This window comes from Acanthisitta chloris, unplaced genomic scaffold (genome assembly GCF_000695815.1).
Source record: "Acanthisitta chloris isolate BGI_N310 unplaced genomic scaffold, ASM69581v1 scaffold33001, whole genome shotgun sequence".
NCBI classification, from domain to species: domain Eukaryota; kingdom Metazoa; phylum Chordata; class Aves; order Passeriformes; family Acanthisittidae; genus Acanthisitta; species Acanthisitta chloris.
In genome coordinates, this window is record NW_008657078.1 from 10,187 (window position 1) to 23,191 (window position 13,005).

The following is a 13,005-nucleotide window of genomic DNA, read 5'->3' on the forward strand; positions in this document are numbered from 1 at the left end:
TCGTGCCACACTTTGCTGCCCCTCTCCGTGCTCTGTGCATCCCTGGGGGGGAGTTCGTGCATCAGCTGCATCAGAGCTGACAGTGAGAGGTGCAGGGAGCAGGAGGAGGAGGAGGAGGAGAGCTGTTGGTGGCCGAAGGTGCCCTGAGTGCCCGTGCAGACAAAAGCCTGTTACGAAATCCTCATGTCACTCCTTTCCTGGTCTTCCCCTGCTCAAAACAATCCCTCAGCAGCCACCCAGCGTGAGGAGCTGTTTGTCTCGCTCAGGGAAGAGCCACAATCCCAGCCCTGAAGCTCTGGCAGCCTCCAAACTGCTTTAGACATCATGCCTGGTGTGGGTTTGCCATACAGGAGTAGAATGTCCTTTTGGCACTGCTCAGGTGCTTCCAAGGTGGGTGGTGATGGGATGCAGCCAGGGGGATGCTCTGCTTTGCATCCCTGCAGGGGTCACTGGATAAAAGCAGGAGGTGACAGCTGGGTTGCACCTCCCAGGCTCATCTCTGGAAGGTGTTTGCTGTGCCCTGCTGTTGACAAAGCCTGTGACGAGGGTGAAGCTCCATTAAATAAACAGCTGAGAAAGGGCAGAATGATGCAAAATGTGCTGTCGTCACTGAGCTTAATGAAACTCTCCTCAGCCTTGGCACTGCTGGAGGAAACACGTCTCGAGGCCATTCTGCTCCCAGTGCTGGGGGTGAATGCTGCTTCAAGAGCAGCTGGCCTTGATGCAGCTTTGTGCTTTGGATTGGCTTTTTCCTTCTTTAAATATTGTATACATTTGAATGTAAATTTATTTATTCTAAGAGGTATGTTGAAAGGCAGCAGGCAGGATTGCTGTGCTGGGGCTTTGGCAGCCACCCATCTCTTCCTTGAGGGGCCCTGCCCATGGGCCAAGCCCTGAGAAACTTCATTTTTTTGGGCAGAGTACAAGCCCAGAAGCTGCTGGGAAGTGGTGGGTCTTGTGGGGCTTCTGGCAGAGCTTCATGGCTTCTCCACTTGCAGGCGTGGATCTGGAATTCCTCTCCCTGGAATCATAAGGAATGGGTGGGCATGCCCCAAAATAAACAGCTCTGGGATGTAGGTGTGGGGAATCCAAAGCTGTCCCTGGGGTCAGAGGTAACAGCAGGGTCAGGTAGGGTTGGGATGAGGATTGGTGTGAGGCTGGTGGAGCAAAGGACCCAACGAGATGCTTTGAGCACCCAGAGCTGTCTGTGAGCTGTGTGTTCTCTTTGACAGGGAGGGGAAGGCCCTGGCCACGAGGCAGAGGGCTGATGGAGGAGGCAGAGTGCCATGCTGGTGATAAGGGGTTTTTTTTCAAGCTGTGCCTGTGGGAGGGAAGCACAAAGGACGTAGGTCAGTGCTGAGTTAATGGTTTACATTAGTGTTTGCTTTGGTACTAATCACACCCGCAAATATCAACCACTTCCTATCATAAAAGCATATATGTGCCCTTTTCCATTCACAACGTTGTCAGCTCTGATAGGAAATCTGGCAAGGGACAGAGATTGTGGAGGGGTTGGGAGAAAGAACTGACTCCAAGAAAGGGATGGGCTGGGTTGAGGCATTTTGGCCATGATGACCCCTTCATCCCTGTTGGGTTCACAGGGAGGTCCTGGAGGTCCTGGCCAGAGTGGTGGCACCATTGCTCCAGGCAGATTTGCTCCCTGGGACCTCCAGGATGTTTCCCAGCAGAGCAGGACACAGCACCTTGCTAACCATGGCTAATGCCTGGGCTGATCTTGGCTCCTCCTGGCAGATCCGGTGCCTCCTGGAAAGATGAGCATCGTGTGAGTCACCAGTGCTGTTGCTGATGGATGGAAGGAAGAGAATGATCCCTAAACAAAACCTTGGGACTGAATAGATCCCTAATTTTGTTTTTCTCAGATACATGAAGCTGGAACTCTTTATTTCTCTTTGTTAAAGACCAGTTCCAGCCCGTTGCTGCGTGAGTCAGTGGGATGCTTCGTGCTTCCGCCTTGTTGCCATTTACCTGCTCTGACTTTTTTCCTGTGGGTTTTCAGCCCCCCCCCATCTCCTCCCCATGTCCTCATCCCTGATGTCCCCACCACACTGGTACCCTTCCCTCAGCATCCAGGGTGCTGCTCCTGGGTACCCACTTGGGCATTTCATGAAACCAACATGCCAAGAACATTTTTGCTGCTGGGGAATGGGCTCTGCAGAGCAGGACTGGCTGGGGGGCAGTGCCCCGATTGCACAGGGGACACAGGCCCCTGGCAGGTGGCTCTTATTTAAGCCCAGGCCCCTCTTCTGCTCCTCGCCTTTGTGTGCCTCCAGAGGCTTTTGTTGCCGCCTGAAAAGGCTGAATAGCTGCTGCATCTGTCGCAGGGAAGAGTGGGGTGGGGAAAGGCTCAGCAGATGCCCTGGACAGGGGGGGAGGGATGCAGGGCTGGGGGTCCTGAGCATCCCCTCTGGGCACAGCTCCCCACGGGAGCTGTAGGCAGGGGAGGTGGCAGCACACGGGCAGGGAGGGTTGTGCAATTGTGGTGGGTGAGCGAAGCCCTGGTGTGACAAGCCTCCTTGTGAAAGCTCTGTGCAAGAGCTGCCTCTTCCCTTGCCCTGTTTCCATCCTCCACCCCGTTGCAAAATCGCCCGTGGGAGCAGGACGAGGTCGCCTGCTCCGGCATCTGCTTCCACTCCAGCATCTGCCTCCGTGAGCGCTGGCTGCTCCTGGCAGGGGATTCAGCTCACCCCTCACACACAGCCTCTTCATGCCTAGCTTGTTGCTTGTCTCAGGCTGTGAGAAAACCTTTCCTTTTTCTTGCCATGGTGGCTCCAGGTCTTCCTCTGAGCGCTCTGATAATTCAGGCTCGGAGAATGTGGCTGAGCAGCTCGAGCGTGTGTGTGTGTCAATTCACGTTTGCTCAGCCTGAATTGTGTCTCCTGTCTTGCTCTGTTTGTAGCTCTTTCCAGTCAAGAATTCTCTCTTGTTGGGATCCTTTTTTCCAACCTTCCCATCTTCCCTGAGGCAAGTGAACGTGGAGGATGACCTTCTGGAGAAGGCTGCGCTCACTTCTTGCCCGAAGGGTCAGAGCCTCAGCTGATGGCACTAGCTCCCATCCCTCTGGAAGGTGTGTTGCTGATGCCTGATGCTGTTCTGCCTTGAAAACCATGAGGCTTGGATGAAGCCAACTCCATCAGGGAGCAGCAGCCTCCCTTCCATGAGGATGCTGCTGGACTCAGGCGCAGCTCCTCCTCTGGACACATCACCTCTCCTCTCTGGCTTTCCCCGAGCAAAACAAATGTGAGGATGAGCATTTTGCCTGATCTGTTGGGGCTTAAAACTCTTGTGTCTGTGGTTCTGTGTGCGTGGGCAGAGCAGAAAAGATCTCCAGCTCAGGAAAGTCCCATCACCTCTGTCTGAGCGGGGCAGGTCGTGGTGGGGGTGTGAGCAGCAGGGATGGGGTTAATGTAAAGGTTTATAGAAGAGGCACAAAGATGTGGGGGAGGTTTTCCTGAGCTGCACATTTAATTGTTACTGCCTTGTGGCTGAACCATGAATTTCCCTCTGTTTGGTAACATAATTCCTCTTACAGGCTTTGGGACTCGTGATTTTATTTCTCTTTTGTGGTTCATAAACAGGAAGAGCAGTGTTACAAGGGGAATTATCCTTCTGCTGTCCTCTCCCTCCAAACTGTGTCCAGCTTTGGGGTGATTACCTGTGGTCTCCCCAAATATTCTGACATTAAAGGCTCCGTTCAGTCTCCCAGCACTGTGGCTGCTGAGGGCAATGGGGCTTTGCCTTCCAGCACTTCGAGGTGGGAACAGCATGTGCAAAGCTTCCAGCACTGGCTCCACAAATGTGTAAAGCAGCTGACGCCAGTTGGCAACCAGTTTGCAAGGGAAGATTAGAAGAGGAAAATCCTTTGAAGAGAAACCCTTTTGCTTTATTAGGAAAAAATGCTCCTTGCCCCATGCTAGCTGGGTCAGGGGAATCCAAAGCCTCTGTGTGTGTGTGATCCAGGCAGGGGAACCTCTGCTTTGCTTCCCTGCTGATAACTTGGGAGGGCGACAGCTTCTCTCTTCGCTGTAGGTTTATTCTTGCTGCAACTTAAGAAGGGTTTATTTTAACCCCTGTGGTGCAGACGAGGGGAGCTCCTGGGGCCTGGGTAGGTCCTGACAGAGAGAGGTGGTTGCTGCATGGGTGAGGTGTGTGGCATGTGCTGCTCTGCTGGGGCCCGAGGAGAATCAGGTGTGATCAAAATACACACACAAATAATACCACCCTGCCTGCAAGAGCAGCTGGTGTGCCTGGGGTGAGCATGGGGCAAGAGCAGATAGGGGCAGCCCTGGAAAATGAACAGTTCAACACGCCTGATCCTCACTTTCCATGGAAATTGCCCATGGGAGGTGATTTTTTTTTCCTGGGCAAGCTCTTGGACAGGGATATCTTGCCAATCTGAGTGAGGTCCAAGAGGCAGCAGCGTTTGGGGCTGTGGTGGCACCCACAGTGAGGAGCAGTGGGACAGTGTCCTTGAGGACCTCCTGCCATACCAGTGGAGGAGGGAGCTTCCTTTTCCAACCTGCTGTGACTCATGGAACATCATCCCAGGAGTAGGTGGCGAGACTGAATCAGTGGTGCCTGAGGACACGCACGGGTGGCTCCATCCCCCTTCTTTGCTCCAGCATCTTCCTTCCTTCCGTGCTCCCACCCACCTTTGCTGTGTTTGCTGTGAGGTGATGGGAGGGAAATTCAGCTGAGCAGACAGGATAGAGCCCTCAGCCCTGTGTTTGAGCTGAAGCTCATTGTTGATGCCCATGGATGTAGACTGGAGCCTGGATTTGGGTTTGGTGGAGGGAGGTGGTTTTGGCTGGGGAGGTGCCATCCCCCGTCGACACCTCAATAAGCTGTTTGTATTTCAGGAGCTGCTTCCAGGGTTTGTCTTTCCAAGGTGGTGAAGAGCCCAGAGCTGCTGCAGGAGCCCATGAGGACCCTTTGCTGCTGTTGGGGTCCACATATGTAGGGGCTGAGCTGTGCCATCGGCTGATGGGGCCAGTTTTGGAGCCCTCAGCTTGAGGGTTTTAATGAAGCTAATGACTGTGTTTAGCTTTTAATGGAACTAGTTTCTCTCCCAGCGTGGAATGGCTCCTGGAGGAGCTGGGCTGAGCCAAAGGCACAGGATGGCAGCAAACACTGCCTTCTGCCAAAGTCTGGAGGTGTCAAGCTGCTGAGTGGAGCTGGAATGTGGCTGAAAGCTGAACTTCCTCCCTGATTGCCATGAGGGGGATGGAGTGACTCTTTTCTTGCTCTTCCTCCTTTCCTGGGGATAGGTGGGAAGCAGAGCCAGGAGTCTCTGGGGTGGCAAATTCTGGTTGTCCCATCCTATGAGGTGTTGAAGGGACACAGGGAATGCTCTCTGATGATGGGAAAATATTTGGAGACATACAGTGGCTGCAGATCTAACCCCAAAGTGCTTAACTGCCATAAAGGGAAAGGGATGCAACTCCTCTGTGTGTGTGATCCCTGCCTGGGTTTGCTCTGAGGTGGTGGTGGAGCCTCCTCTGCTGTGCTGCCCTTGTGCCCTGTCCTGGGGACACTTGTGTAACTCTGGGATCCGGTTACTGCCCAGCTCAGCTGCTGGAACCCTCTGCTCCAGCAAGAGTGAGCAGGTAGTGCAGCATTTTCCATCTGGAATAATGCAGAGTTTGATCTCCAAGGAGCCTTCCCTTGGAAGGGGAGCAGGAGATAAGAGATGGGAAAGCTGAACTGAGAGCAGCTCTGGGCTGTTGGGGTTTTCTTGCAGTTTGTCCCTCGCTCGGCAAAGGGCTAACCCTGGTTGTGCTCTGGATTGCTGTGGTTGCAAAATCTCCTGCTGGGGGGTGGGATGGGGGCTGTTCACCCTTGCTGAACCTCAGGGCCACATGAGGTGCTTTTCCCATCTCAGCTGCAAGCCAAGAAATAGAAATCTTGTTGTTGGATACCAGAGCTAAATTAGGGATGTGAGCAGTGTTACCACACCCCCCCAAATACGTTCAGTGTGGAGTTCCTGTGACCCGAGTAACTCTGGGGTGTCACCCACCACTGGTTTCACTGCTGGCTGTGGCTGAGGAATGGGAGGGAAAGCTGTCAGCTGTGGGAGCTGCTGGCTCCCACCTAAAGAGGAGAAACTGGTGGAAGCATTGCCTTTGCCTTAGCTGGACCAGGACCAAACAGTGCTGTCCCTCTGCTGTGTCATGCTTGGCATGTGCCTGGTGCCTGTGCAGAGGGGAGGATGGAGGTTGTGGGGTACAGCAGGTGATGCTGGGCCTGTGGGCAGCTTCTGCCATGGCTTGGGCATCACCACATCTTTCCTGCAGCAGTAATGACCTTCCCCACACAGCCTCACTGCATCTGGCCTTCAGCTCCTTGTCACGCTGCTGTCACCTGCCCCTGGGAACATTTCCTAAATTAACCAAATCATCCCCTTTACGAGGCTTAATCTGCTCCTCTCACAGCCTCTCCATCACCTCTCCATCCCTGGCTAGCAGGGGAGTGGAGGGAGCAGCTGGATCGCAGCTGGGTGTTCTGAGAGCACCAGGACAGCTGTTTGCTCCCTGCAGGAGTACAAAAACAAACGTCAGGGCTGTGCTGGTACAGGTAATGGAGGCTGCTGCCTCCTGCTTCATTAGAAATACAATTAATCTCCTCTAAAAGCGCTCTGAGTGACCTCTGAAGATTGGATGTATTTTGCTGCACCTCTCCTGTTTGTCTTGTGCAGAATGATGTTAACTAGCTGCTTCCTGCTGTTCCATTTTCCCAGTGTGTAATTACAAATTGGTTTTCTTTCTCCTATGCAGCTTCCTGGCTCCCCACGCCAGGCTCTTCAGAGTGGGGCTGCAAATAGCCAAGCTTTTCTCCAGGCCCCTTGCCTGGCTCCTCTGGGGGTTGGTGCTACTCTTGCTTATGGCTTTGGCTTCCGCAGGATCCAGTTTTTAGGGAAATTAAGCAATAGAGGAGCAAGGAGGGGCTGTCCAACCTCCTGCCTTGTCTTCCTTTCACCCTGAGGCTGTCAGTGCAAGTGATGTCAAGTGGTTGTGCAAAGGTTGGCTTTGCCACTTTGGTCCTCACTGAGTTTCCAGATGGTTTGGTGCCAGAATCCACCAGCACAGGTTTTCCCTGGCATGGGTTTCCTTGGCCTCGGGAAGCAGGAGAGATGAGGAGGTGGGAGAGGTGTGACCAAAGCCCACGGATGGATGGGGTTATGGGTGGGTGGCTGAAGGGCACATCCTGTTTGTGCCTTTCCCTGCTGTTCCAGGCAGAAATGCAAATCGTTACTCTGCCAGGGCTCCAGCAGTGAGTGGTGCATCTGTAAACAGGCAGTGTGTGGGTTTGGGGACTGCAGCAAGCATTAACCTTATTCCTGTGAAATCTCTGTGTTCTGGGGGGTCTTCACCATGTGCTAGACACAGCTCTGGGTCCTGCCAGGCCAGGGAAGCATCTCAGAGCTGATGCTCCTCTGCTCCTGGAGCTTGGCTGGGAAAGGTTGAAGGGGGTGAGAACTTTTCTGTCTAAGTTTTGGTAAAATGGCCAAACCAGCTGTTTCCTTCACTTGGAAGGTGGAGGTATGTTTCCATGTCCCCCTGCTCCCTGTCCCTCTGAGCACAGACCTGCTCAGAGGGTGTTTCACTGAGCCCAGCCCCAAGCTCTGCCGGAGACAGGAAGGAAAATGAACTATGCTCAAGATAGACACGTTTGTTGCTCTATATTTAGGAGCATAATAATTAAGGCTGGTTGTTTATCCTGACAAACATGGTAATTAATAGGCTGTGGCAGACGAGCAAATCCTTCCTGCACCTGGGAAATGTGAGTTGTCTTTGGGAAGGGCAGGGCCTCATTAAAGAGCTGCTGCTGCCTGGGTGAAAAAACTTCTATTTAGGGAACATCTGGCTGTTTGCTTCGTCCCCTCCCTGGTCACACGTGGCTGGGTGCTGGTGATGTTTGAAGCTGCAGTGAGGGTGAGGGTGTTGTCAGGCTATGTTTAAGGGCAGGAAGATCCTGCTGGTCCCACAGAGCAGAAAGCTGATGGATGGAAGTGGCAGGGGGGCTGCAAAGGGGAGAGCAGGTGGCACCCAGGGGTGAGGTGGTGTCGGTATCAGGGTACTAAAGTTGGCTTGTAAATGCAGTAGGAAGTTTGCTGTTTGGTGGCACTTGCTGGCTGAGCCCCAGGGAGGTGACAAGGAGGTGACAGGCAGCTGGATAAACTCTTCTTCTGGCCTTGGAAGGAAGGGCAAGAACCGAGGGCAAACGGCTTTGCGTTCTTCCCACTAGATGGGGATGGAGGCATTGCTCAGAGGGAGCCCAGAGCACCCACGCTTGGTGTCAGCTCAGGTGGGCACTGTGCTCTCCTAGGGGCTGATGGGGTCTCACTTCTCTCCCAGATGCTGCAGGACTGTCCCAAGGCCCGCAGGGAAGTGGAGCTGCACTGGAGAGCGTCGCAGTGCGCGCACATCGTCCGCATCATGGACGTCTACGAGAACCTCTACCAGGGGAGGAAGTGTCTGCTCATCGTCATGGAGTGGTGAGCCCCTGGCTGAGGAGCACACAGAGCCCTGCTCCTGCCAAAAGTGGGGGGAGCACCTTCCAGCACTGGTGCTGCTGGGGAGCCCAGGGAGGTGCTGTGCTGGGGCTGCAGACTGTGAGCCGTGGGCATCAAACCTGCACTGGTGGTGTTAGAGGGATGGTGGGAGCTGTGCTGGCTCTGAGTCATTGTGAAAACTCGCTCAGCTGTCGGGAAGCTGAGGGCCTGTGGTTCTCACAGGTAGATCATAACCAAACTGGCTTTGGCCATTGAAAGTTGGGGTAGTCAGAGGGTTCCTGGCATCGGTGCTGCCGCACCTCCTGCCGAAGCAGCCGAGTGCCTCTGGTTTGAGTAGATGTTTGATATAACCTGGGGAGGAGGAATGAAGGGGAAAGTATTGAAACCACATCCCAACCGCAGCTGTGATTTGATGCAGCTTCCTTGCCAAAACCTCTCCTCTGGCGAGCTGGTAGGTTGCCCGGGAGGGGGCAGAGGGTGCGAGGAGCACCTCGAGCTGCGCCGGGGCAGGAGGAACAGCAGCTGCCCATGCAGCTCTGCTGTGAGAGAGACATCTCAGCACCACACTAGGACACTGGGCAGCCAAGGATGGGAAAGGTTTGTGTGGTGCATCTGCTCGTGTGGGGAGAAAGAGTAGATGAGTGGTAGGAAAAGAGTCCTCAGGACAGTGTCCCTGTGAGAGTTCTGTGCAGTCCAAGGGATGCTCTGGGTATAATGCTCTGTGCAGGGCCCTGAGGGCTGCACACTATTGGTATTGCAGATGTCTAGTGAATGTCAAGGAGATGCTATCGGCGCTGGGAGAGCCAGAAACTGTTTCTGCTTTAGCTAGATAAGGAAGGGACAGGAAGCACCATTATCCCTGCTCCCATGGAGAATTCTCCCGTATCTCATTCCTGATCTCTCTGGGAGCCAAGTTTTTCCTGAGGGTACCAGAGGAGGGAGCCAGGCCAAGGTCCTTCTCCAAAACCTTACACGAGACCTTGCTCTGCTGCAGTGGGGTTCAGCCTCTGCCTCCCCCACCCCATCAGTCAGTCCATCTCAGCACCACTGACACCTCTTCCCGTGCCGTGAGCTTTGCTCAGCACTTCTGCATGGGGTTAATGTGCCAGTGAGGGGGTTGGCTCATGACCTCAATGAGGTGTTGGGAGTGCTCTCACTGCCTTCAAGCCATGCCTGTTGTCTTTACTGTAAGTGTGTTTCTGTGGGGTGACCACGTCCTCCTGAACTCAGCATATCCACCACCAGCACAAACCTCTGCCCTGCTCATTTCTGGAAGGAGGAGGCTCTGAAACTCCTTGTACCCAGAAGTAGCAACCCAAGGTCTTGGATGGAGAAGGGGGTTGTTTCTTGCTGAGTTTGTGGAGCAGCTGGTTGAGCATCAGAGGTTTCGGTACTGCTTGTGCCAGCGTGAGAAGGACCTTTAGCATCTCACACCTCCTACTTGTTTGTCTTCCAGCTTGGATGGTGGGGAGCTCTTCAGCCGAATTCAAGACAGGGGAGACCAGGCCTTCACAGAACGGGGTATGGAGCCCATGGAGTGCTGGGGGTTTGTCTTTGGACCATGTTTTGGTGTTTGTTTAGTGATATGTCTCTGGCCCAGCTCATTCTCTCAATTGTTCTTTGATCATGTTTTGGTGCTTGTTTACTGATGTGTCTCTGGTCCAGCTCATTCTCTCAATTGTTCTTTGAATCCCCAGCAGAGTTTGGGCTCAGGGAATGAGGAATGTGGGTGTCAGGGGCCCTGCTTTAAAATTCCCCTGAGAGCAGGGTTAGGGAGTGTTTCCTCAGCTGCTCCCACACTCTTGTCTGTTCCACTCCAGCACAGGCAGGAGCTTCAGTGACCTTCAGAAACACTCACTGCCTCAGAAATGAAGTCCAGGGGCTGTGGGTCTCATAGATCTCATTCATCTCATTCCATCTACTCCTGTGGCCAGGAGAAACAACCACACAACCCCCCAAACCCTGAGCCCATTGTCCCCTTGGCTTCTCATCCTAGGGGGAAACCTTTCCCAGGTGGATTCCCTGCAGATGGGGTGTCCTTAGTGGTGCTATCTCCTTGGATATTGGTGTCAGGGGCTGGATCCTGCCCCATCTCTTCTCCTGGGAGTTTCTGTCCCATTTGCTGCAGGCTCCTGACACAGGGATGGGTGCTGGGGGCACCTGCATGTAAAGAGGTACTTCAGGTAGAGGCAACCCCTTTGGCCTCTGCCAGGCTCTTTGGTTTGTAGAGTTATGCAGGGAATGGTGCTCCTTTTAACATGCTTCTGATGGTCTCTTTGCTGCTTCAGAGGCTTCAGAGATCATGAAGAGCATTGGGGAAGCCATCCAGTACCTGCACTCGATCAACATTGCTCACCGGGACGTGAAGGTACAGTGCTGCACACTCACTCACCCAAGGCCCCACTTGGCCTGTGCCACTGCCAGGCTGCCCCAGCTCTGCTGCTCACCACTTCTTCCCCCTGTGTTCACAGCCAGAAAACCTCTTGTACACCTCCAAAAGGCCAAATGCTGTGCTAAAACTCACGGATTTTGGCTTTGCTAAAGAAACCACCACACACAACTCCTTGGCCACTCCGTGCTACACACCGTACTACGTGGGTAAGTGGCTGAGGGGTCTGAGCTTGCAGGTTTGCAGGGCTGGGGGGTTTGGTCAGTGCCATGTGCAGCACATCACCTCTGCATCCAGCCTGGAGCCTCAGGTGCAGGATGGTGCTGGGGGCAGCAGGCTCCACTGCTCGGAGCAGTGGTGCTGAGTGCATGGAGCTGCAGGCAGCTCTTTGGTGGACCCATGGGTTGTCAGATCCCTCTCTCTGGTGCTGCCCTTGGACTCAGGATTTTCTGTCTCTCTTTACCAGCCCCAGAGGTGCTGGGCCCAGAGAAGTACGACAAGTCCTGTGACATGTGGTCCCTCGGTGTCATCATGTACATTCTGTAAGTCTGATGGTCCTTCTTCATCCTGCTGTGGTCACAAGGGAGATGAAGCTTTTGAGCTTGTGTCCCTGGCACTGCTCTATGCTCTGCAGGTGCTGCTGAGCAGGTTTTTATGGTGACTCTGCTTCCTTTTCCTGGCACAGGCTGTGTGGGTACCCCCCTTTCTACTCCAACCACGGCCTGGCCATCTCACCTGGCATGAAGAAGCGAATCCGAATGGGCCAGTATGAGTTTCCCAATCCTGAATGGTCTGAAGTATCAGAGGAAGGTAAATACAGTCCCCATGGTGGTTTGTCCCCAGGCTGAGGCCTCACTTTAGGGTCAGCCCAGTGTCCAGTGCTTTTGCTGAAGGCCTTGACCAGGGTGAGGTGTGTGACACAGAGGGGATGGAAAGTGTGTGCAGATATTTCAGGGCTGCTGGATCAGGTTGAAGCACAGGGAGAGCTTCCCTGGGAGCTGCTAATGCCTCACTCTGCTCATTCCTTTCCAGTTAAGCAGCTGATCCGCAACCTGCTGAAGACAGACCCAACCCAGCGCATGACGATAACGGAATTCATGAACCACCCCTGGATCATGGTGAGTGTGGGGCCAAGGAGGCAGCAGGGTGGGATGGGGATGGGATGGGATGGGGATGGGATGGGATGGGATGGGGATGGGGATGGGGATGGGGTGGGATGGGGCTCCTAGTTCACACTCCTCCTCTCTCTTGGCAGCAATCCATGCAGGTGCCCCAGACCCCTCTGCACACCAGCCGCGTGCTGAAAGAGGAGAAGGATCTGTGGGAGGATGTGAAGGTAAAAACTCTCTTTGTTGCTGTCTGCAACGCTCTGTGCCACGAGTGCCATCTGGGGACTGTCCTCTCCTGCCTTCTCATTGCAAACTGGGCTAATTCACTGTCCCTAGGAGTGTTCAGAAGCTGCAGATGTGGCACTTGGGGACGTGGATTAGTGTTGGACTTGGCAGTGTTAGGTTAACCTTAGCATCATAGAATGGTTTGGGTTGGAAGGGACCTTAAAGATCATCTTGGCTGTGGACAAGAGCATCTTCCACCAGCCCAGGTTCCTCCAAGTCCTGTCCAGCTTGGCCTGGAACATTCCCAGGGATGAACCAGCCACAGCTTCTCTGGGCAACCTGTGCCAGTGTCTCAGCACCTTTACAGTATAGAATATGGACTTGATGATCTTAGAGGCTTTTCCAACCTTAATGATTCGATGATCCTAACTTGGGCTTGGTGTGAGTGTTCTGACTGCTGGGGAGATCCATGCTTGGAGAGAGGAAGGGAAAAAATTGGCAGTGGGACACAGCCCTTGCTGCAAGTTATTCCCACGGGGACTCAGAGGGGTGAGCTGCCCTGGGAGGTCCTGGGGGGCTCTGCTGATGGCTCTGCCTGTGCCTCCTGCCCACAGGAGGAGATGACGAGTGCACTGGCCACCATGAGAGTGGACTATGAACAAATCAAGATCAAGAAAATCGAAGACTCTTCAAACCCTTTGCTGATGAAGAGGAGGAAGAAAGCCAACCCCACCGAGCCTGCCGCGCTCCCC

General features: G+C 54.0%; 1 protein-coding gene across 1 annotated transcript; it reads left to right on the plus strand.

The window, feature by feature from the left end:
- Positions 1-8,372: 8,372 nt before the first annotated feature.
- On the plus strand, positions 8,373-12,998 carry MAPKAPK2 (mitogen-activated protein kinase-activated protein kinase 2; the record flags this gene model as incomplete). The annotated part of the gene is made up of 9 exons (XM_009084581.1): positions 8,373-8,512; positions 9,987-10,051; positions 10,819-10,898; positions 11,002-11,128; positions 11,386-11,461; positions 11,605-11,729; positions 11,952-12,037; positions 12,175-12,255; positions 12,868-12,998. Coding segments are annotated over 9 exons (911 nt in total), but the record flags the coding sequence as incomplete, so codon positions are not given.
- Positions 12,999-13,005: the final 7 nt, after the last annotated feature.